This window comes from Thunnus thynnus, chromosome 6, assembly GCF_963924715.1.
Source record: "Thunnus thynnus chromosome 6, fThuThy2.1, whole genome shotgun sequence".
Lineage (NCBI taxonomy): Eukaryota > Metazoa > Chordata > Actinopteri > Scombriformes > Scombridae > Thunnus > Thunnus thynnus.
In genome coordinates this window covers 1,502,144-1,526,478 of record NC_089522.1, presented here as the reverse complement: position 1 = coordinate 1,526,478, position 24,335 = coordinate 1,502,144, and the positions used below count along the sequence as shown (strand labels likewise).

Genomic DNA, 24,335 nt, shown 5'->3' with positions numbered 1-24,335 from the left:
CATATCACGATTTTTTCAGGCAGGATCACGATCCATGATCTTATCACAATTCTTTTTCATGTTGATTTTTTACATGAACTGAATAATAACTGAACATTACTCAAGATTCAAGATTACAAAAGCTTTATTGTCTATCACATGATAGAAATGTGTCTTAGGTTAGGAGCTCAAAATGAAAGACATAAAATTACATTAAAACACAAACAATTCCATAAATAAATAAGAGCGAGTGTGCAAAGTTGCATTAAAAAGTAGTGACAGTCTATCTGGCTTTATTTAAAATGGATATTGCAGTGGGAAACCAAACTAATGTCATAGCTGAAAAGTGTCGTTTCTGATATCTAGCAGGATGTGCACCGTTAAAAAAAAAGGCACCAACACAGTGCACCAGAGCTGACATCATGCTTGCGGCATGACAGAAGTGCTACCAGTTAGCAGGCAAGCTAACCGCTAAACCATGGTGTTTACCTGTAGCCCAGTTGTTAGTTTAACATGATGTGCAGTAGGTGAGCTTCCTAGCAGGACATTAAAACTGCTATAGATTTCACAAACACACTATGAAGAATCAAATCTGTGAGCTAACTGGTGAGCTCACCATGTCAGTGCTGTTACCCTTTAGCCTCCTGCTAGCAGACTGCACTCCATCATGGAGCTGAACTGATACAACGTGAACTGTGGCATGATACTAATGATCTCTCTGTAAAGGCAGATCATGGAGACATTTTAATTGTTCGCAATCTAATATCATCATGTCGCACACCCCTAACTTGAATACAGTGTTTTAAAAATTGGTCTGAATAATGAGGCTGGAAGAATTTGTTTGCTTTAATTCAACTTTTTTACTCATTGATGCATTAAGATGAAAGAGTCTACACCTCTCTGTGTGTGCGCTCTCAAAGTAGAAAAGGAAACTTGTAGTATATCTATCACTTTCCCAAATCCCCTAAACGCAGCCTTACTCACACAGCAGACAGAAGTCGTGTGTCAGAAATCTGCGTGCTGAGGCGGCCTCATTTCCTGCATGTTGTGGGGAAATAGTTTGATAGGATGTGACAGACACTTTGATAATATGGCTACAACCACAGCCCAGGGGCACATGGCTGCCCACACCAGCCAGTCCAGGACTGATTACCACACTGTGTGGAGGAACTGTCAAATTCTCCCCAAAATAATGGCAAGGGCACACAGAGACTTTGCTGTAGTTTCAGTGTCACTGTTCAGGGTTTTTTGCTCATCTCATTAAAGTCACTGGGTGTGGTTTCATTCCTAGAAGATGTGGCAGGGTTTCTGTTAAGCTTTGGCCACAATATGGATCCTCACATCTAAAAAAGAGCTCCTGGTTTTATTGATTTTTCCTGTTGTTTTTCTGTCATCCTCTACAGTGTGAAGTAGAGATCTTGTTAAAGGGATTTTGGTAGAGAAATTGCCTCTCACTGTCGTCTGTCTTCCCTCCCTTTCTCTTCCTCCCACAAGACAAGCAAATCCCTGTTGGCAGTGACAGGCATATCCAATGCGTTTGCTTTGCATTGGTGTGTGTTCTTGTGAGTGTAAATAACTGTATTTTTCATGAGAGCTCAGATGAAATTTTGTGGAACTACACACATACACTTAAAATCTGTTGAATGAAAACATGATGTGTATGCACATTTCTGTCTGTCACACACTGTTATTTTTTTTTGAAACTGGATAGCACACTCCAGTGGTTTCCCTTTTGACAACTTTCCAAACTTTTTTTCTTCTTCTGTCTGGCTTGTATTCTTGCCTCTAGTGGAGAAATGCATGAGCTCCATGCAGATGGGGACCCAGATGGTGAAGCTCCGCGGTGGCTCCAAGGGACTGGTGCGGTTCTTCTATCTGGACGAACACAAGTCTTGCATCCGCTGGAGGCCCTCGCGCAAGAATGAAAAGGCCAAGAGTGAGTATCTTCTCCCTTCTTGCAGTCATGAGGGAACAGCATTTCAAATCTGTTATTCTCCCCTCCTGTAGTTCAATGTATTCATGGTTTACATGTATGGAAAACTATTCATGCCATATTTTATGACAGGCAGGGCTCATTGAATGCTACCAGGCAAACATATTTCCATTCTGAATTTCCATGTCATCCTTCCAAGAGGCTCAACCTAGTGGGGCTCAACTGAACCTCTTACAATTCATTTTGCCCAAAAGAATACAGATACCGAGTGGATGCAACAGCTACTGTTAATGGGACTAGTACATTTGTGGATTTAATTTCCTAACTTGCATAGAGGCAAGAAACTAAACATTTTAAATACTTATACAATAAGAAAAACACACAAGATGGGGAAAATTAGCTTTTGATACAGGTTTGGATGTTAAGTTGGATCATAATGAGAAGAGGCACTGTTTAAAATTGATTTGGACCAGAATAGCTGGTCAACAACCAAACGTAAGACCCCAACTCAGCTGGTCCAGGGTTGAGTCTGACTAGAATAAGAGGGTAAGCTAAAACACTTTAAGGCTATGATCACCTTACAGGCCCTTGATGTAAAACTGATTGTTTTAGTCAGATCTGATCTTTTTGTGTTGATGGTTCACATTCATGTTTGTAAGTGACCTGTATCAAAATGGCAGCTGCACTCTGACCTTTTGATTGACACCTCACTTGACCCAATAGGAGCTTCCATATCCTGTCCACACCCTACAATAGTCAACAAGTCCGCGTTGAAAGTAGGCGCCTGCCCCCCTCTTCTTTCATATAATGACCAAGTCAGTAGGAACAGATCCTGCCAATGACTGGCACTTCAAAATTCCAAAAATGACCATATGCTGCTTTATTGCTTTTTATAAAGCCACAACATGGAAATTATGTAAATAGAAATAGTTTGCTGCGATTCACTTTTTATATGAACTGCTTTTCCACCATAGCACTTGTTTTGACTTGTTTTATATGCACAAAGTATAGTTTCAAGCACCATAATGTGTTTATGCTTCAGTTACTCTGAAGCAGGGGTATTTGTTGTCTCTAAATGGCCTTTTTTGGAAGACGCCAAGAAATACCCTTAGAAAGACGAGTAAAATATTAATTTTCTGTAGCATGTGCAGTTATGGTTACCGACTCTCGTTCCACCTCCCTACACTTGTATTTTGAGTGTAATTTATTTGCCAGAAAAGAGGCAAAATACACAATAAAGAAAGTTAAAGATAATTTGACTGATAGCATTATTTATTTATTTAATTTTTTTTTCAAATTTTCTATAGATATCACGATAATATCGTCATTGTGAATTCTTTTGGCCACAATAATTGTGTTGTGAAAATCTGATATTGTGGCAGCCCTGGTGTGAACACCACTGAACTGCCACACATGTGCAGATTTAACTGAAATGTGTGCAGGTTGCACTGCATTTGGTTATGATAAAATAAATGTCAACAAATTTGAAACATGCTCGTTTCTCCATTGACCTCCGTCGCTGTTGTTGCTCTCCACCATGTTTATTTGTACCAGGCTGTGAGGTGCAGACACTGAATGATGATGACAGGTGATATGTGCAGAGAAGTGAGACATTCAAAAACCACATGAACTCCGGTTTGACCGTTCTGACAGCGGTCTCACAGCCAGAGATCAGATATGAATCATATCAAGGACCACATATACAAGTGGCCCAGATCTGATATGGAAAAAAAAATTATATATATATATATGTGTGTGTGTGTGTGTGTGTGTGTGTGTGTGTGTGTGTGTGTGTGTATATATATATATATATATATATATGTGTGTGTGTGTGTGTGTGTGTGTGTGTGTGTATCAGCCAGGCTAATACAACACAGTGGCTACACTCTTTCTCACATTATTGGCTAGTCTCTTTCCCTCTTCCCTCTGGGCATGTCATATCTACTTGCAATACATGACAAGGATGGACACAGACACTTGTCTGTCAGAGAGAAAAAGAGATATTTCTTAATAATCCAAAAAATAACCAAACCTGAACCCAACTCGAGCCAACAAAATGAACCAGAGCCAGTCCCAAAAACAAATACTTTGTTGGGGTCCCTGACTAAGGCCTTGTTCAGACTACCAGCCCAAATCCTTTTTTTGGCATAACTAGATTGTATCCAGATTGATTTCAGTAAGTCTGGACTGCAAAAGAACACGTTTGGAGGTAGTTTGAAATGTAATTCCAATCTGATTTCTACAGCTGCATCTCAGTCCGGATGCTCTGACTGCTCAAATAGGATTTCAAAGTGTCTTGTGAATTTTCTACGCTGTAACTCAGAGACTAATGTTAGCGGAGCAGTGAACTCCAGCAGTAAAAAACAAGACCAGCTGACCAACACACACACTGCAGCATCAAACAACTTTATCCAACTTTGAGGTGAAGAAAATAACTCGGTGATCAGTCTGTTTTACCTCAAAAACCCTTCACCTGCTCAGTGTGTTGGACAGCGATGTCTTTCCCCGGAGCTAACGGTGCAGCAGAGAGGCTGCTCTGCTGGAGACACCATGTTAATAACAACACATTGGAGCACTCCACCTCCCCTCATTTTGTTATTGTCATACAGGCAGGAGACTGTAAGATGTTTTCACATGAATTCATTCGTTAATTAATGCAGTTAACTTTTTAAAATTTAAAATGGTTGCAGACCATTTGTCTTAATTGCCAGTTATGTTTCATGTTGTATTTCAGTGGAATAAGGACACCAGTGAATGCTTTGACACACAGTATACTGGAGCAGTCTGAAAATAGAGCCCCCTTTTCTATTCTTCAGTGGAGAATGTGTTTTAAATTGAGAATTGATTCTGAATCAAATCAGCACCCCAGTATCAGGAACATATTGTTCCAGGCCTACTAAATCAACACCGTCATTTGTCACAACCTTTATTTTTCATCTTTTTGTTCCATCTTGGTATAAAATTTAAATCCCTACGGACATTTTTGTCTGTCAAATCATGATTTTTTTCACTTAAGTGCACAACACTCTAAAGGTGCACGCACAAACTATGTATGCCGCACCATGCACATTCTCCAAACGTTGCCACCTTTGTCTCAAAAAAATCCTGGGAAAACCCTGGCATAATGTAGCTGTATTGTGTTTATACCACTTGCTAGTAGCTAGAAACCCACAAATAATTATCACCTGTCTCTGCAGTTCTGCTAAACTTTTACAAAGCATTTAAGCAACTTTCAGCTCATTGTTTTGTACAGCCTACAACTTTCTCATCAACAGGTTTGCAGCAGCAGCAGGTGGCTTTTTTCAGTTTGATAAACCCACCATACACTAGAGTAGCTGGTTAACACAGCAGAGCATTTAGTAGCTTCAAGAGCCTAAAAGAGAGTGAATATTGGACTTCTAATTATGAGGTGGACACAAACACAAATCTAAATGAATGTTAATGTTGCTCAGTATCTTCTGGATGTGTAAAAAGGGAACTGTTTGTTAGCACACATTGTATTTTCAGCTTTTCACACTCTTTCCTAGTGGCTGAAGGAACAAATCAGTTAATTCTGCTTTAAAGTTGAGATCATTTACAACACATTACATACAGTATATATGGTGAATTTGGAATGGAGGCATGAGACTAAGGTAAATATTTTACCATTTTTATCCATTTTTGCTACCCAACAGTGCATATTTCCCAGCTGTCCCTGGCAGGCATTTAGTTCTGTTGGATTTCATTCTTGTAGTCCCTCCGGGCTGGCATTGTATTTGTTATTTAGAATCAGACATTTATTTTCACTGCACAGCATCTGCAACACACAAACAAAAGCATTTCCCGCAGTGTTTTAGAATAGACACAGGCAAAGGGACTGCTTAGCAAAGGCTCCCAGTATGGGTGGGCATCTCATGGTGGCTCAGGGGCTCAGTTTCCTGTTGCTCTCCCCCCTCTTTAGGCCTGGAGTTAATAAGCTTCTTAAGTCGACTTAATTATTCATCAGCTTTAATCTGCCCAAACACTGTCTTACACACACGTGCCACTAATGAAAATGACACACACACTTCATTGGCAGATTGGAATAAAACAAGCACTGTGTTTTGGAAAGGGGGACTTTCTTTAAAGACATTGAAAACTAAATCATGGAATTTATCCTAAACCTTAAACCTTTTTTTACAGCTGGATGAGCACAGCATGAACAATGCTGAGAAAACAGCAACTAATTTCCTCTGAGAAACACCATCGTTTTTTTCTGTGAAGGTACAATAAACTACTTTCACACTTCAGAGTGGGGCCAGTTCTCACAGGGCGTTACTTCGTTTTCTTAATCCACACTTTATTCACATCTGAGATGACGAATATACCAGATCACATTTCTAGAAAATTTCTTTTTAGCTCTACCCCTGCAGATAGTTTGTAATAAGCTTTCAGTCACACTCTAACTGACACTGCCCTGTATGTGCCCCTGCATCCCTCATTTGGTACCTTGACAGGTCTCAGTCAGTGGAGACGAATGCAGAAGTCTGTCTGTTCTCTGCCAGCATATTAGCTGGCACTCGGTGTGGTGTTCTATGCCACTGGCCTCTAGAGGCGTATCACAGAGCACCCATTGGGACAGGAAACACTGCAGGCTTCTGGTCGGCTCACACACTGGCCGGGTGTACTGTATTTCTGGCAGCAGATTTGATCTCTCTGGCCAAAGGAATGGCCAACAACCAAAACAGATTTATATTTTGACCAGTAGAATTGGCCAAAAACGTAAGTACAGAAGTACAATTTGACTAGGAAAAACCAGCCAAGAACAAAAACATAAAAATATAATCTGAACCAAGTAAGACCTTAGTTCAAAGCAGTTGGTCAGAAATATGCTAAAGTTGAGACATCTGGATGTTATTCCTATGAGAAACATTACCATGTCTCAGTAAATTCATGTACAAACTAATGAGTTCACACAGAATTTATCAACTTAGAACACCGTAAGTATAGCTGATACCTCTGACTAGTCTGCTAGTGGACACAAAACAGAAGCACCAAGAGTCACCCTGAACCATCTCGCTTTGAGTAACAGGCCTGTACCAAGTCATTTCTAAAATTCCTATGTAATGTGTGACATTAGTCAGTGGCACATTTGCAGCAAAGGATTGAGACAATTGACAAGAAAGTCAAAGAAACAAAATGCAACATCTGAATCCGACATTCTTTTGAAAAGTGACACAGATAACCAAATCACTTAAAATAAATTGTATGCAAGTGAGCAAGGCATTTTCCTCTGCATTGAAAACTAGTCCCAGCGGCAGTAGTAAGTTTTGGCAGTGCAACATAAAACCCAACAACAATGGCAGCTTACAGACAGAGCTGCAATTGTATCATTTAACCCTCAGCAAGAGAAGGAAAAAAGCATATTCCCCAAACTGTCAGGGTTTTGCGTTTCAGCTATGTTAGCCAAGAGTTTGACAATTCAGGACACTGTCTGCTGTCTGTATGCCACTATTGTTGTTTATTGCTGCAACCAGCCTGGGCTGATCAGCCAATGAGAGCCAGGTGAAACAATGACTTAGTTGTGGGACAATTACCATTATCATCATTAATTATCATCCAAGAGATGTGGAAATGTAGCAATAAATAAATGTGACAATAACAAAATGTGGAAATAAATGCATGAATAATTAAGACTCCCATAAGACAGATGGATCTCAACAACTATTGGATGGATTACCATCAAATTTGGTACAGACATTCATAATCTACTCAGGATGACTGATCATAATTTGGTGATCCTTCGACTTTTCATGTGGCTCCATCTTGAGTTTATCGTTTTAATTGGTCCCATACTTTGGTTTATGACCAAATTCCTTCACAATTAATGACATTCCCATCAGCCTCAGCTGCACTTTGTTTTTAATGCTAATTATCAAATGTTAGCATACTATTACAAAAACTAAGATGGAACACATGGTAAACATTATGTGCTAAACATCTGCATGTTATTGTGTTGTCATTGTGAGAAGGTTAGCATGCTGACTTTAGCATTTAGCTCAACCCACTACCAATATATGCCAGGTCTCAAAAAGATGCTAGTCATCATTTGAAGTATAGAGAAATGGCTGGAAAGCCTCATAACCCCATCGCTATAACAACAGTGCTACACAAATAAAGTTTATCGGTATTATACCATTATTCTTATCCTTGGATAACTTTAGTGTCAAACTTATTACCCTGAAGGCAGCATGAATGTGCTGAGTCATGGCAGTTTGGTTATTAGATTGTGATATTTCAACTGTACAAGTAGAATTTCTTGACTTTTGCACAAGGGCAAAGGTGGGAGAGTCAACAAAATCCCTGGCAGACAAATAGGATGAGATAGAGAAAGGCCCAAGTAGTTCAAATGTTAGGTTTGGGGTATCTTCTCTGGATATGATTGGCTACTGGGGAATGAACCTGGTCCACAGAACTTCCAAAACAGCACGCAGGCTGAACAAGTTATCAGTACTTATGAGCTACTTGCTGTCATGGGGAAAACTAATGAATGACTTGAAGCAGTGTCTTCTGGTGAAATGTCATTACTATCTCATAAATGTTGCATGTCAATAAAGCTCTCTGGACACTGCTCATTGAGTTGAGTCTTTTTAATCCTTTGTATCATTAAGCCTGAACTCAGATAGTGATTGTTTCCTCATTAAACTATCACTATGCCCACAGTAATACACTATTTTGCCAGAGATGGGAATTCTCAAAACCACTGGAATACTAGACTGCTGAGGAAGTTGAGTTGGGTTTAAGTTGGGTTAAACAAGCAAGAGTTTTCTGTTATTAAGTTAAGTTATAACAGCTTATAAGCTAATAACACCTGACAGTCTTTGACACCTGCAGGCCTACTGACTCACTTACCATTTCCTCCAACAGTCTCCATAGACTCCATCCGGGAGGTGTGTGAGGGTAAGCAGTCTGAGATCTTCCAGCGCTACGCCGAGGGCAGCTTCGACCCTAACTGCTGCTTCAGCCTGTACTATGGAGAGCACATGGAGTCCCTGGACCTGGTGTCCGGCACTGGCGAGGAGGCCCGAACCTGGATTACTGGCCTCAAATACCTGATGGCTGGCATCAGTGATGAGGACAGCCTGGCCAAGAGACAGCGCACCCGAGACCAATATCCTTCAGTTATACAGCAGGGGGGACCTTGATTGATAATTGGGCTGGTGATGTGAGGGTGCAAATATCTGTAAATAGTGTATATTTTATGATCTAGAATATCATTATCAGCATTATAGTGGGCTGAAAAAATCTGGCCATTGTATGAGTATGAGTTTTAGTTTAATTTTAAAGCATGACAGGCTAAGTTTATCTGTTACATGGACTCTTTTTTGCCATCAATATAGACTCTTTACCAAAGGCAGTAACAATATTAAATCTTAATGCTAACTTTCCTTAACCCACCTTGGTATCACATGGCTGAAGCAAACTTTTACTGAGGCTGATAAGAACGGTGACGGCAGCTTAAGCATCAGTGAGGTCCTACAGCTCCTGCACAAACTCAACGTCAACCTGCCCCGACAGAAGGTCAAACAGATGTTCAAGGTACAGAAACAACAAGGGCAGAACCACATCAAGGGTGTCCAGATACTGGAGCAAACTGGGAGTTTGGAGATTTAGAGGACAGCCAGTGGTGTAAAAGCAGCATAAAAAAATCCTGACTATTATCATTTTTTTCTAAAGATTGTCTTACAATCATACTGGCTGCATTCAAGTGCTTAAGGCTCTTCACCCAATGCCTGTTCAATCTATGAATTTTTTTCATAACTTCCAGTCTGTTGAGTACAAGACTGTTTTTCCCCCCCCCAAGACTTGAGATGAGTTTTAAGTGTGCAAAGATTGATTTGCAGACAGTCACTGTATATGCAAATGTGACGATTCATTTGGTTTATAATCAGTGTAAAAATTCCCAATTCCAATTGATGTATAAGACTTAATGTGTCATGTTTATCTGTAGCAATTGAAAATGGATTCTGGATGGAGAGAGGTTTATTTTTATTTTCACTATATTGCCTGTATACACACTCTGCAACAATTTATTTTAACCCTCCCATTCAGCATTTATAAGCATAATAGTTTTCTCCAGTGATATACTGTGTAATAAGCATGCATTAGGCCAGGGTTGGGGTTAAAAATTGTTTATAAGTAACAATTATATAATATTTATCAGTTGGCTTACATAAATTTTATAGTGTGTTATAAAATAAATATGATATACAGTGTGATCAAACATCCATTAAGTTTATACACCATGAATGCTTCATAGGAAGTGTTATGGATATTAACCAATATCCTTAAATCTGTTTACAACTACACTTATCAGTGCTTAATGAAGACAGGGGGGGGGGGGCAACTAAACTGCAACAACACTGAAACTGAATTCAACTCTGGCATAACTTCACAATTCATCACAATTAAACCACTGCTGCAAAGGTCATGCTACATTAAATGCCAGCCAGCCAGCCACACTCAACTCAACTATGAAATATTGTAGGTCAGGTCACTTTTATTCATATATCCCCAAATTACAAATTAGCCTTGAAGGGATTTATGCACGAAGATTGTTGAAAAAGAACTGCAACCACTGAATATATAGAGGAATAGAAATATGAAAAGTTTAAACTAATGAAAACTGATACATCTCACCCACACATGCAGTGCAGTTTATGACTGACTGCTGCTGCTTACACAGTCCAGCTCATTAAGACAGTAAATTGGCTTAGTGGGTCACTTGAATCTGCAGTATGTACTTACTTGCTGGCAGATTGTGAATGAGTAGTAAAGACACTTTGACTGATTGCTACTGCTACAGATGTTGGCTAACACGCAGCTCAGCCACTAACTCTCTTCCTCAGCAGTGGGATTAGCATGCTGCCATGTTAAGCGTGTTGTTTTAGCCGTCCTCCTGCAGAGCAGCTAGCCAGCTTGCTATCACTAAGCCCAGTGGCCTGTTGACGGTTACCCATATGGTGCTGCTGGGACACAGATGGCCTCTGGTGTAATGCAGGGTAAACACACAAGAGACTGATCTGGCCATGTGTGTGTGTGTGTGTGGACATTCATGAAGATTTGTGTGTTGACAGTCTCTCGACTAGTTTCTTGGCTTAACCTACTTACAGAACAAGAACCTGTGGATTTGACCTCTTTCCAGTTTGAAGATGGTATCTGATGATTCAGTAGCATAAAAAATCTGATCACATATCAGAGCACATTGCTGCATATTTCTTAATCATGTAAAATGCAGTTCTGTCATACTGAGAGATGTTTCATATATTTTGTACAACCATATATATATATATATATATATATGGTTATATAGGAACTGAATATCTGTGCTGTAACAGAATTAGTTGGTAACATTTGAATGAGATGCCTTTTATTTAACTGACTAAATAAATAAGTAAAGCTCTACATATTGAAGTCCAATAGATGAAATAACTGGTAATAATATTAGTCTGACCTATATTTACTGAATAATATACAAGCTTTTTTACAACTAATAGTATCAGTAACAACCAAACACATTTTAACTTTTATTAATCAGTTCAAAAGATCTTCATTCTTTGTTTACATCTTTGCAGAAACTGTTCTTTTTTCACCAAGCCTTCATTTTTACAGTGTAGAATACATGTTTAGACAAATTTTTAATAATGAGGCAAAACTTGTCAAAATAGTTGCGTCTTAGCAAAACATAGATACAGATTCAAGATGAATAGTTGGAGTCATTTATTAATCCCAAAGGGAAATTGCAGTGTCACAGCAGCCAAGTCACATAAATCACAAAAATAAATGAGGTTGGACGTGGCAAAATACAACAGAAGAAGCCAAATAATATGGAATGACAAAATAAAAACTGAGAATAGACATTTAAACCTTTTAACTATAAAATATATTGAATATACACTGGACATCAAAGTGCAGAGTGATATTCTCTACATTATAGTTTTATTATATTTCTGTATCATGCTAAACACTGGGACACTGCTATTTTACAAAAGATGCATCATCTGGTCATTTACACACACTTACACTTTACACATTTACAAAAGAGAGAAGAAAAAAACACACAAACAAAAAACCTAAAAGATTCCAAATCATCTGTTTACAGAGAAGAAATGTTACATTTCTACAGCTTATTCCAATAAAAGGCTTTTTTTTCTCTTCCCCCAGGCTTTCTCTGGCTAGTCTATATGTTTCATATGTCAACAGCCAACTCAATCTTTGTGCATCATCCATACTTACAAAATCAATGCCATTTTTATTTTACTAAACTAGTATTTCACAGTTTCCAGTAGAAAGGTTGACTGCACTTGACTACTAATTGCAAATGATAGTGCATATAGATGATATAAACTACTGTATAAAATAGGTTTAAGTGTATATTGGTTATAGTGTTGAATATAGTGAGAATACAACACAACGTCAAGGTTTTCCTTTAGTAGAGGTGCTCCTATTCATTCTACTAGACCAAAGATGAAAGGAGAGTTCATGGAAGTTCAGTTAAAATTCAATGTCAACTTAAACAGTTGTCCAAAAACCAAACAAAACCTGTTAAGTCAGTAGACTGTCAGCAGGGAAAACTGTGCTCCTGAAGACTGAAGGATGGACCCAGTAAACCTGAAGGGAGATATCATACTTATAGAATACTGGATCTCTTGATGGTCAGCTCTGCTCAAAGATGCACCTCAGTTATCCACCTTCTTCTTGATGTAGTGCCAATATCTCACCACTTGTAAATTCTGTCACTTCATGCAGGAACATTTTCTTATTCTTCGCTTAAAACACTCTCACTTTTCTGTAAGGTTTGGTACCACAAGTGTTTGAAGGTGTATTCACCAACTTACGCTACTTACAGTAGCGGCTGCAGCATCATTATCGCCTTGCGGTAACACGTCTTCTTCCAGATGGTTATCTGAGGCTGGTGCTGCGTGCACATTGAAATCATGATGGGAAAAAAAAGTCATTTTCTCTCAGTGGAAAACGTAGTCTCCTTGAAGCTTATGACAAACTGCCAAAAACGAGCCGACAAGATGCAGCAGCGACACATCAAGTGTTTGAAACAGCTGTACTGTATTTTGAAACAGACAATAAAATTCAGTAAATAGCAAAGCTGTCTGTTTCATTACATTATATTCATGTAATAAATATATAAATGTCAATTAGATGGTAATCTGCATGAGAAATAAAGGGAAAAAAATCAATTATAATAGTCCTCCTCTTACAGTGATCAATTTGACCTGGACAGACATGATCACTATAAGAGGTTTCCACTGTGCTTCTGAAGTGTAGAAGCTGCTCTGTTCTCAGTAATGATGATGATCATATGGTGAGGAGAATATACATTTTACATTAAATTTGTGTTCATTATATATTTAGTTTTAGTCAGTTATGATGTCCTTTATCTGCACCAGGAGGCCTCGTCTCTCCATCACTCCATTAAAAAAAACAGACTTACAATAACAAACTGAAAATAGAAGCAGAGCAGAAAGCCGAACCTCTCAGCTGTTAGTGACTAATCTGCATTTTGGCCACAGTGTGACTGGCCACTAGATAATTTAATACAGTCATATGAGTTATCTCAATCGGAACAAAATGACTCCAGTTTGCACTGTCCAGTGAATAATATAGCGTGTAATAATTAATTCAACCTAAAATACTTCCACCTACACAAAGGCCTTGTCTACATTTTCCACATGAAAAAAAATCTCATTTAGACTTAATTTCCACTGCTTTTTAACGAGCGTCTGGGCAGTCGGAGAGCAACTCCTCCAGGCATTTTATTTTGATGGAAAGCCAAGTAGACACACATCAGCCCGCACACGCCCAACTGATGTGATTTACTGTGGGCGAAGCCAGACAGGAAGACTACGTCATTGTTGTTTTAGAACCGTGCTCAGTAGAAAACCAAGGTGAACCTGCTGAGTTATTCAGCAGTTTTTACAAATCTGGTTCGGTTCACCCAAATCACAAAAAATGAATAAAAAAGACAACAAAAATCAGAACAAAGGCAAACAAACAAAAACTCAGCATTTACCAGGTTGCCAAGCAACCTCTTCAGCAATTACAATTGCTGATGAAGACAGTGACAGGCACCAGAAAGCTCCATAAATGCTTCTAAGTGGATCTTGAGTTGAGATTTGTCTCACTCATACTGATCCCGAGGTCAAAAATGAACTTTCATGCTCAAGTACATTTAACAAAAGAAAAGGTTTAAAAATGTTGTGTTCAGTCCTTATTGAACCTTGGTTTCACCAAAGAAACAGTCCCCATAAAAGAAACAGTGTTCTGTGGATTATTCAGAGGAAAAGAGACTCACTGATTCTGAAAAGATTTTTACCTCTAGTGTATTGAGGTGTAGTAGAAGTCAAGATATCTCAAAACACGATTGAAACCAAAATGATCATAATGGCTGGAAACTATTAGAAGTAAATGAGAAAATTAGTTTTTTATGTAATTTGGGTGAACTGACCCTTTTTAAAGAGAACAGCTGTTACTTATTACAATTGAAGTTTTATTTTCTAAGCTCTGACCATCCGTTCTGAAGGTTATGACAACCTTGTACTTACTTAAGTACCTGCTGAGATTTCACAATATGGTGACATCACCGGAGATTGCTAACATATGTTGGATATTTACTTTCTTTACCGATGTCGCCGGGTTCTGAGATCTCAGCAGTTACTTTGGAGAGCACAGTGTTATCATGACTGATAGAACCAATACATGGAGCTATGAGAGTAAAACTCGAGTCTCTTTTTACTTCATCTGCCTTTAGTGGCTCAGTAACATCATTTAAAGCATGATGATTGTATATTTTTGACCACAGTACTGTCATAGACCTGCAGTTGAGCTCTTTTCTAAAGTTGTGTATGCAGATACTTCCTTTGACTGTTATTATTTTTAACTGCAATGTTTTTGTGTCATTGCTCATTGTATATCACACAATTCAACTGGAAGAGTTTTATGCTCCATCAGGATCGCTGAACGTCATCCTGACATCCCGTCCTAATCAGAAAGTAAATCGGGAAAATGTGTCTCCACCAATTTATCACCAAACACACGTTCTAACAAAAGTCCCACAGTCATGAGTTGTGTATTAAGTGGCCTGAAGATCATTCTTAGACTTTGTTGACAGAGCAGAGGTGCAGTATGATGCTGGTGCACATGAGTCACAGGAAGCTGGCTGGATGTGATAACAGGAGGTATTACTACACTTTTAAATGAGAGCAAAGAGGCAGACTTCCCTAGCAGAGGTTTTGTTCAATGATTTATTACAGCAGAGACTTGCAGATGTACCTGTAGCAGAGAGCTTTGTAGGAAGAGGAAGCTGCAGTTCTAACTGATGATATAATCCATATTAGCAGTCGAGTTAAAACGCCAAGCACAAGCCTGCTAACAACTTAAGTGCCCTGGTTCATACATAATGAATGGGAATGAATAAGGCTAGATTGATGTTTTCTGTCCAATAAAAGGCTTTAGCTGTGCTTCCACTGCTTTGTATCATCCACCAGGGGCTAAGATGTGTTCCGAATAAGAGGATTGCTTTTGAAAAGAGTTCCTTCACCTCAGAGAATGAATAATGATGCAGGTTAACGGCTGATGTCTTTTCATATGTTTTAACCTTATCAGTTTGTCATCATTGATGCTTATCGTCAGCTCTAAAAGATAACAGCAAAATGAATGTGTATGACTGCAGCCTCACAACAATACAGTGCTTGAATAACTTGATGTATGAGTAATACTGTTTGTATGCATCTGTGCCTTTCACTTGTGTGTTACTCCATCACAACCTCGACCAGTAAGTGACATGTACGCAAAACCAACACTCGAGTCTGATATCAGCAAAAAACATGGTGATGACAGTTAGGAGGCTGAATGTGTTAGTGCTGCAAGTTTTGAGTTAACTTTTTCCCCGGTAAGCAGAGTGGACTGATGGGTTCAGCAGTACCATCTCCGCTACACCCTCACACTCATTGGAGTAGCCATTGCACTCCAATACTGATGTTTGCACTGTGCACAAATGTCCACATGAAAGGTCAATGTAAAACTGGATAAACCTGCCAATTTCTTTCTATAGATGTTGCAGTCAGGTACATTGAATTGGTATTGATGCATCCCCTCCACTATGTATGATGTAAAATGAAATGCTGAATGAGAGATTGCATTGAGCTACAGAAGCTAGTGGAACAGAGGCTAGCCCGGACGTTACATCGTGACTTCGGCTCTCTATTTCAACGGGAAGAGGTTTCAGTCGTGGTCGGACAATTAAATAACAACTTTGTTTGAAGCTTACTGAGGTCTTATGGGGCAAATTGCTAAGTTTAGTGATTAATTCATCCTGTAACAGTAGCACTACCCTCAAGTCAAAATGTTAACTGAATGCGTAAGACATCTCAAAAACATTGCAGCCCCCAGAGTGATTTGAACTTAAACTACTGGTTGTGAAAGCCTCAATCTCTGGTACTGAAATTCTTTTAACTGTGGGAAGGTGGGCAGCTCCGCACTTGTGGGATCATCCATGGGATATGTTTATTCCCAAAAGCATGAAGAAGCAAAATTAAATTGCAATTCAGACATTTTTATATTAACCTCTTTATTAAAGTATTCCCAACACCACACTGAAATGATTTGTTCAGTTAGACATCTGATACAGTCAAATAATAAGCCTGTAAAATCTAATATTCACAAGCAGTGGAAGGAGAAACTCAGTCATGCTGTTCTAAGCCCAGTGTGTATATGCTGAGCTGCTCAGAGGCCAAGCTCCAGCTAGCACACACGTCATTGCCCCACAGTGTGTGGCTGACTCCAGTCTTGCTTGGCAGATGGAGCTGGTCGCAGATGAGACTGCCTCACTAAACTGAAATAAGGATTACATGGGTCATAGCGTCACCCACTGCAGTGCTCTTGTTAACCTGTTGCTGATAGAAAGTTCTACAACCATAGCCTTTTATCAACGGACTCGTCCATCCAGCTCTCTGCAAATGGAATTCTATTTTGATATAGCAAAAGTTTTTCAATGAATGCAATTTTAAGAATTTCTAACTTAGTAACTTTTTGGTGGAAAAACCATGTCTGACACAAATTATTTTTCAAAGCTGCTCTAATCCGATTGGGTAAATTTTGTTGTGTGTCATTTCCCATCTCTTTCCCTCTCATTTCCTGCCCTATCATTACTGCACTGTAAAGGCAAAAAAAAATGTCCAACAAAATACTTAGTAGGGATAGGTCATGATAAGATGCTACTGTACAAAGAGGAAAAACATGCAAAGACAACTACAGCCGACAAAAAGTTTTGTGAGGAACTCGATACTTCGATAAAAATAAATGAAAATGTGCAGTGCAAACTCTGCTAAGTAGAACTGCCATATCATAAGTCTACAACAACTATGCACATCATAGTTGATGAGAGTGAAACACCCCAGCAGAACATGGGGGCCCATCCACAGATCAGCAATTAATGGCTAGCTTTGTCACCAGATAAGTAAGTTTGATGGTAGACGTGCATAGCAAACAACGGCCCTTATCTCAAGGATGATGGCTAAAGACATGCTTCCGATCAGCTTTGTCAAAGGCGAGGGTTTTTGAAGTTTGATGGCATTTGTTGAGCTTGAGTTTACGGTCCAATCAAGAAAATCTATTACCACAAAACTAGAGTGTGTGTGTTTGCGTGAATGTGGGGGGGAATCCTCAAAGAATGGTCGAATATTTCCCAGTATATATTAAATAGTATTTTTTGCTTGAAATGCCCATCCCTAACACATACCTGGAAGCTAAAGCTGTTCCTTGTACCTGGTGTGTAGGAGGCGGACACAGACGACAACCAGGGAACGCTGGGCTTTGAAGAGTTCTGCTCTTTCTACAAGATGATGTCGACCCGCAGGGACCTGTACCTTCTCATGCTCACCTACAGCAACCACAAAGACCACCTCGACACAACCGACCTGGCCCGCTTCCTGGAGACTGAGCAGAAGGTACGCATTCAGGTTGCATTTAAAACATGCAGACTAGTAGTAGTGCAGATGTGTCAATATCTTGCGAGAACAAATTGATATTGTTAACCCTCAATAGAATAGGTCAGATAGAAGTAACAGGAATGTCAGGACAGTCTGAAAACTGACTAAATTTAGTGAATAAAGCTGTAGAGACAACACTGAGATAACAACTACTATAGTGAACAGCGCCCATACTGTAATATTAACATCTCTATGTAGCGCAACCTCCATATATTTTTAATCAATCATGTATGATTGATTATTACAAAGGAAACATTCGCTAATAACACATTTTTGCTACATTTTACAATCAAGAAATAGTTTAGTTGGATCACTGGCCAAGTGGGACACTAAGAGTCAATAGTTACTGGCCTGGAGCTATTTTAAAACACAATCTATAAGTAGAGCAAGGGAACGTAGCTCTAGCACACACAGCTAAACAGTGAGCAGCAGGTCAGCTGCAAATCTGTAAAAAACTACAGTTCATCTCACACTCAAACTGTCTATAATACATGATTTTAAAGACGACTACAGCCCGCGCATGGCGTTTTATACCAGACTGTTGCTAGCATATTTTAAAGATATGTATGATGTGTATACCAATCTCATGTATGTGTGTTACTGTAAGTACAGAGAAGGATATTGTTAACCTAGCTTAGCATAAAGACTGGAAGCGGGGGGGAAAAGCTAGCTTGGCTCTTACAACACCTCTGAAGCTTACTAATTGACATGTTGTATCATATCTTTTTAATCTTTGCACAAACAGAAATGTAAGAATAATATTTTCTAATTATCTAATTTGTGGATTTAGAGGAAGTTACGTGCAGGAGTATTGTCCTGGAGTCTTATCATTACAGTGAGGTTGTGGCCACTGACCAAATCTGGCAACCCAAGCCATAGCGGGACACACTGTGCAGAAGTGCTTGCCAGATGGATAAACTGTTGTTTGTCAAGAAATGGTTTCAGCAAGGAACTCCTCTTAATAACACAAATGGTTGTTTTACATGATTTCTGTCTGTATATGGAATAAATCAATGAGATACAACATGTTTGTGAGCTTTAGAGGAGTTGTTAGGAAGATTTTTTGAAACTTTGGACAGAGCCAAACTAGCAGTTTCTGGTCTTTATGCTAAGCTAGGCTAATCATCTTGTTCTGGTGATAAACTATAAAGTTACCATTACATTTTTAGGTATTGTGAATGTTGAAATAGAACTGTATATAATTTTTTTTTTTTTTTTTTTTAAATCTTGACTTTTTGTGAATTCATAGTCTTTGTCAAAGTGCAACTTTTGCACATATTCTTCTCTCATATATATTTAGGCAACAGAATAGTTGCTCTTTTGAAGGGTTCTTATTTTCAGGAAAAATCTGACATTATGCTCATATGAAAATGAATATTTATGTGTCAATCATCACATTTTACCAATCCAGCAGTAGCCAATCAGTGGCCGTTTAGTGTTCAAGGCCTTCAACAAAGGTTGCAAACTGAGTCAATCAAAATTAAAAGCCCTTCATGGGTAGAAGAAAATAAAGATAGAGAAAAGAAAGTCAGGTAGAAGTTTGTGGTTGTTCTGCCATTTAAAATACTAAATACCCATAAGGGCTCCTTGTTTAGCTTCTGTCAGGTGGGAAGTCAAAAGCGTAACCTACTGGCCATTGTGCCCCTGAAGTGGTGCTCAGTGTGGGGAAATGTAGGCAGTGAGGGCCTTAAAGGGGCATCAGCATTACTACCCTCACAACACTTGTTTGTTGTTAAGGGTTTTCACAATAAACACATCTCCTCGCTAATGATACCATTGCCTGAAAAAGAAAAATGAGCTAATGAGCATAAGTGCTTGTTTTTCTTTAAACACCCAGTGTGTTTTCCTTCAGCTAATTCGCACTCTGGCAATCATTTTTTAAAAGAGAAGGCTCTGTTTGGATAGTAAGATGTCAGCTCCACTCAGATGTGGTGTATTTTTCTCCAATTATACTCAGGGTTTAGTTCTGGCGCTGTGAATGCGATGGCTCCCCTCCTCTTGTTACTGGAGAATAGTGGAAGCAGTTTTGTGAAGCAATATGTTTGAAATGATGCCAAAAGGCAGAAAAGGTGTCTCTGCCGGTATCATTAACTACAGCCTTTGTTGGTCTGATCTGTCTCTTTGTGATTCAAATAAGAACTAAGATTATGTGAAAGACTCCAGTTTGTGTGTCCACGTGTCTGTCTGAGTGTTTCTGATAACTGTTGGACTTACTGGGTTTCTCCAGGAACTGAGAAAAGATTGAAATGTGTTAATGGAAAACAATGGTCTCTATCTGTTCCCATGCAGTCCAAACCAAACCATGTTCCCCAAGCTGTATGTTTGGTTTCAGAAGTGAAGAGAATAAAATGAAGTTTGTTGGACCACATTTGTACAAAGACTTATGGAAACACGATTAGATTGATCATTATGCTTTATCATCTTTCCATATTAGTGGAAAAGGAATATATGAACATACATGTGTTATTAATCAACACACTCTACTGAATATCAAATTTCATTTTATGGGTATACATCTACTCTTAGACTTAAAGATAGATACCATAATTGCACAAACATGAATCGATCAAAGAGCCTTAATGGAGGGTGTAATTACTTGCACTCTAATGTACTACAAATCAGTTTTACTTACCAATCTGCTGCACTGAGTTTCAGTTTTTAACTGAAATATTTGTTTTATTCAATAATTATTTCAAGTTGCTTCTATTTTACAGTTTCTTTAATCATTATGAAGGTCTATGAAATCAACTCTTCCTGCCGGGAAAGGGAAGGATTGTGCCAGTTTTAATGTGAAATAACATGTAGGTAGTGTTTTTCATTGACAGAAGCTTAACAGAGATCCAAGAAATGGCAAAGTAGAAGCAACTGGAAATAATTAGTCAATGGAAACAGTGTTTCAGTAAATGAAGAAAAAGTGAAAGCAGGGGAGTAGTGAGTATGACACGACTCTGTTGTTGTACTGATGGATTATGCTAAATTTATCAAGACGACAGGTAAACATGGAGGGAGGTTTGAGTTTTCATCAACCGGGGAACAGCGGAAATAAGAATAAAGGCCTGTTTCTAATACAGACCTTTATTTTCTCTGGTTTAGGTAACTAAAGCCTGTTATTTGGCAATTTCTGGTAATTTTGATTTTCAGCTTCAGTCACAAAAACACAGCATGGTAATATTAAACCATTGCCATGACCTTGACCACAGATATTCAGGGTCTCTAGAGGTTATATCCTAATCACAAAGTTTTCTCATATGCTGTGATATATCTCAACAAAATTTAGTACAGACATTCATGGTTCCCAGATGATCTATACTAATGCTTTTGATGATCCTCTTTGATCTCCTGACTTTTCATCTAGCTCCACTTTCTGGTCAAAAATTCATTTTGTCCAAGAGTTTAGTTTAGTTTAGACTCTTAGTCTTCTTAAATGTTCAATTCTAGATTTTCAGGGGTATATAAGGATTGTAACAAAATATATACAAACATGTTTTTTATACATTTTAAGTTATTTATTATCTGCTTAATGTTTAACAAAATGCTATAAATAAAAACTGTATATTAATATGATGAGTTCATGCCCTTCTCTTTTTCAAATTATTGTACTCAAATTCAGCAAATCCTCTCTAGTACTGGGTGTGTAAGTGTGCCAGTTAGCAGAGCACTGTCTGCTGCTCAGTCCATTAACGATGGAGATGGGTTAACCTCTGCTGAGTATGTCTGGATTTACTCTCCACGCAGCATTTTCTCATTTGGATTATGGTGGCTTGGTAGCAAACATACCCCATTTAACACAATTTTGGACACTCACCCTACTCATTACTGTATAAGCGGGGTGGAAAATATTTTCTAAAATGGAAATAAGCCTGTGGAAATGATGCCTCACCAGGCTATACCTAGCTACAACCTCTCAAATGGCTGTAGCTGTCATGAACACAGTAACAGTCCTGTGAAAGCCACCCCTTTGAAACATACCCCCCTTTAAATGATCAACACAGATGGGAATCTGATTGACCAATCAGGCGGCTTTAAAGAGCAGCAACCAGACAGACAGTTGGATCCTGCAACTGGGACTGAATGAAACATGACACATAGGAAGCTCTCATGACTGGATTATCAGCCACTTCTCAATAATTCTCCTTAATGTTGAATTTTCTTAACAAAGAATACATTACTTATTATTCTTAGATTTTAGCATACAGAGTAAGTAAGTTTTTAGGTTGTTTGACATGTATTTCTGTACTTTGTAGATGACCAAAGTCACCAAAGACCATTGCCTGGAGATTATCAACAAATTTGAGCCGTGCTCTGAGAACCAGAAGCAAGGGGTTTTGGGTATTGACGGTAAGTGCACTTCAAGCTTCTGTGTTTGGAACTTAACTCTTCTAGTGAAATTGAAAAGGAAGTACTCCATCTTGGTTATCTACATAATAAATACTTTCTTTATGTGCACTGCTATTCAAAGAATTTCCTTTTAGTACTGAATCACAGTGTGGCTTGTATTGATGAAAATGTTTTTCTTGCATGTTGTCCACATGGAGAACATCAGTTCGATCAACTTGGTGAAGCTTTTGCTTTGCTGTGTATCTGTTCAAGGTGTCTGCGGGAATTCACAAGATTGATCGATGCTGCTTTGAAGAATCAGCTTTATTTACTAGTACATTTTATTTCACTCATTTGACTTTGACTCATTTGACTTTTTTCAATGCAACTTACAATTAGTGTGTTCAGTGCTACAGGGTCTTACATTTTTTTCTATTTTTTAAGAATTGAAAACAATACAGACTGTAATATATAGATGCAAACAATAGTAACAGAGTCCATCATAGTGCCTCGTTGGTATTGATTGTTTGTTGGTATATTACGATAGAGTAATGCCAGTCTTTCTTTATTGCTTATAAAACATATAACACAAAATACACACCTGTTTCTCCAGTATCTGTCTTGAAAGAGTCTTATAAAAATACTCAGTAAAAATCAGTAAATACTGCACTGAGGTATTGAGTTAGTCGATCACTTGTACTCACTTTATTAACAACATTTGAATTTTGCCTTATGAAGGACTGAGGACCAAAATGTTGTCAATAAAGTTAATACAAGTGTTCAACAGTGTGTGGGAGTTTCTGGTCCTTTCACAATCCAATACATGAGAAAAACTCCTGCAGATATTCATATACCTCATGAAGGTCGGACAGACAGAAACGCTGTGAACTAATATTCCAGCAGTAAGAGAGACAGTGTGCCAGAGTTTTTCTCATTGTTTTCAAGTTGCACTTTCCTCCAATGCACCTGACAACTTTTTAAAGACTGCAGCTTAATCCAAGAAATCACTGGCCCTAATAATACTGTTATGCAAAAGACTTGGCTGGAAATATGAAGCAGTGCTTGCTCCTGGTGCTGAAGAGTCCTAGCATTGTGCATATTTCATCTCTGCCTACTGCTGCAGTTCTTGAACATATACAGTAGAACTGGATATCTGAGGCTGATGTTTTGGCGTGAAAATAAATGCTATTCCACCTGCTAGTGCCTTAGTGGGAGGTTTGTGATACGTTTAATTTACTTAACAGTTTACACATCTATGATTTAAGAGATGTGTGAAAAATGTAAGATTTTAGGCACTGATCAGAAGAAAAATTGGACAAACCCAGTTTGTGAAAAGCGCTTTGTTTAATGTTCTTTCAGGTTTTACGAATTACATGCGCAGTCCAGCAGGGGACATCTTCAATCCAGAGCACTATAACGTGATCCAGGACATGAGCCAGCCACTGTGCAACTACTTCATCGCTTCCTCACACAACACTTACCTGATGGGTGACCAGCTGATGTCACAGTCCAGGGTGGACATGTACGCCTGGGTGCTACAGGCCGGCTGTCGCTGTGTAGAAGGTACACTATACATTCCCAGAATATAAGCACAGTTTTCAGAGTGATTCAAGCAAAAAACTGCACTCTTTCACTTATGTACAGTACCAGTCAAAAGTTTAAATACACTTTCTCATTTAAGTGAATGGGATGGTGTGTCCAGACTTTTGACTGGTACTGTTTATTTCTTCATGGATCATAACTATAACAATTATATCAAATTTACAAGTCACAGAATACTGCTCAGTGCCTGAGTCATGCAGTTCTGGCAAAATTAGAACAAAACTTTAAGATAATGGAGCTGTGGAAAAAAACCCACTGTAAAATAGCTTTGTATCAGATCTGATACACACACACTGGACACAACAAGTATGAGCCATGTGCAGTGGACATGTGGGGTAATTACAGTCACTATGTCAGCCTGTTCTTCCCTGCTACAGTTTAGAAAAATGCTTGTTGGGGGATTGAAGGAGGGAGGCAGACATGTGGTGGGGGGTGCCTGGCATTATCTACTGTAAAAAGGTCACCACCCACTCATTTACTAT

General features: G+C 38.7%; 1 protein-coding gene across 1 annotated transcript in view; it reads left to right on the top strand.

Moving 5' to 3' along the window:
* plch2a (phospholipase C, eta 2a) overlaps nucleotides 1-24,335 on the top strand; it is a 71,733-nt gene that overhangs the window by 9,539 nt on the left and 37,859 nt on the right. Inside the window, exons 2-7 of the mRNA XM_067591203.1 lie at nucleotides 1,769-1,915; nucleotides 8,798-9,041; nucleotides 9,340-9,469; nucleotides 17,722-17,892; nucleotides 22,179-22,272; nucleotides 23,611-23,814. Coding sequence (XP_067447304.1) covers nucleotides 1,769-1,915; nucleotides 8,798-9,041; nucleotides 9,340-9,469; nucleotides 17,722-17,892; nucleotides 22,179-22,272; nucleotides 23,611-23,814 — 990 coding nt within the window. The remainder of the gene's footprint in view (nucleotides 1-1,768; nucleotides 1,916-8,797; nucleotides 9,042-9,339; nucleotides 9,470-17,721; nucleotides 17,893-22,178; nucleotides 22,273-23,610; nucleotides 23,815-24,335) is intronic.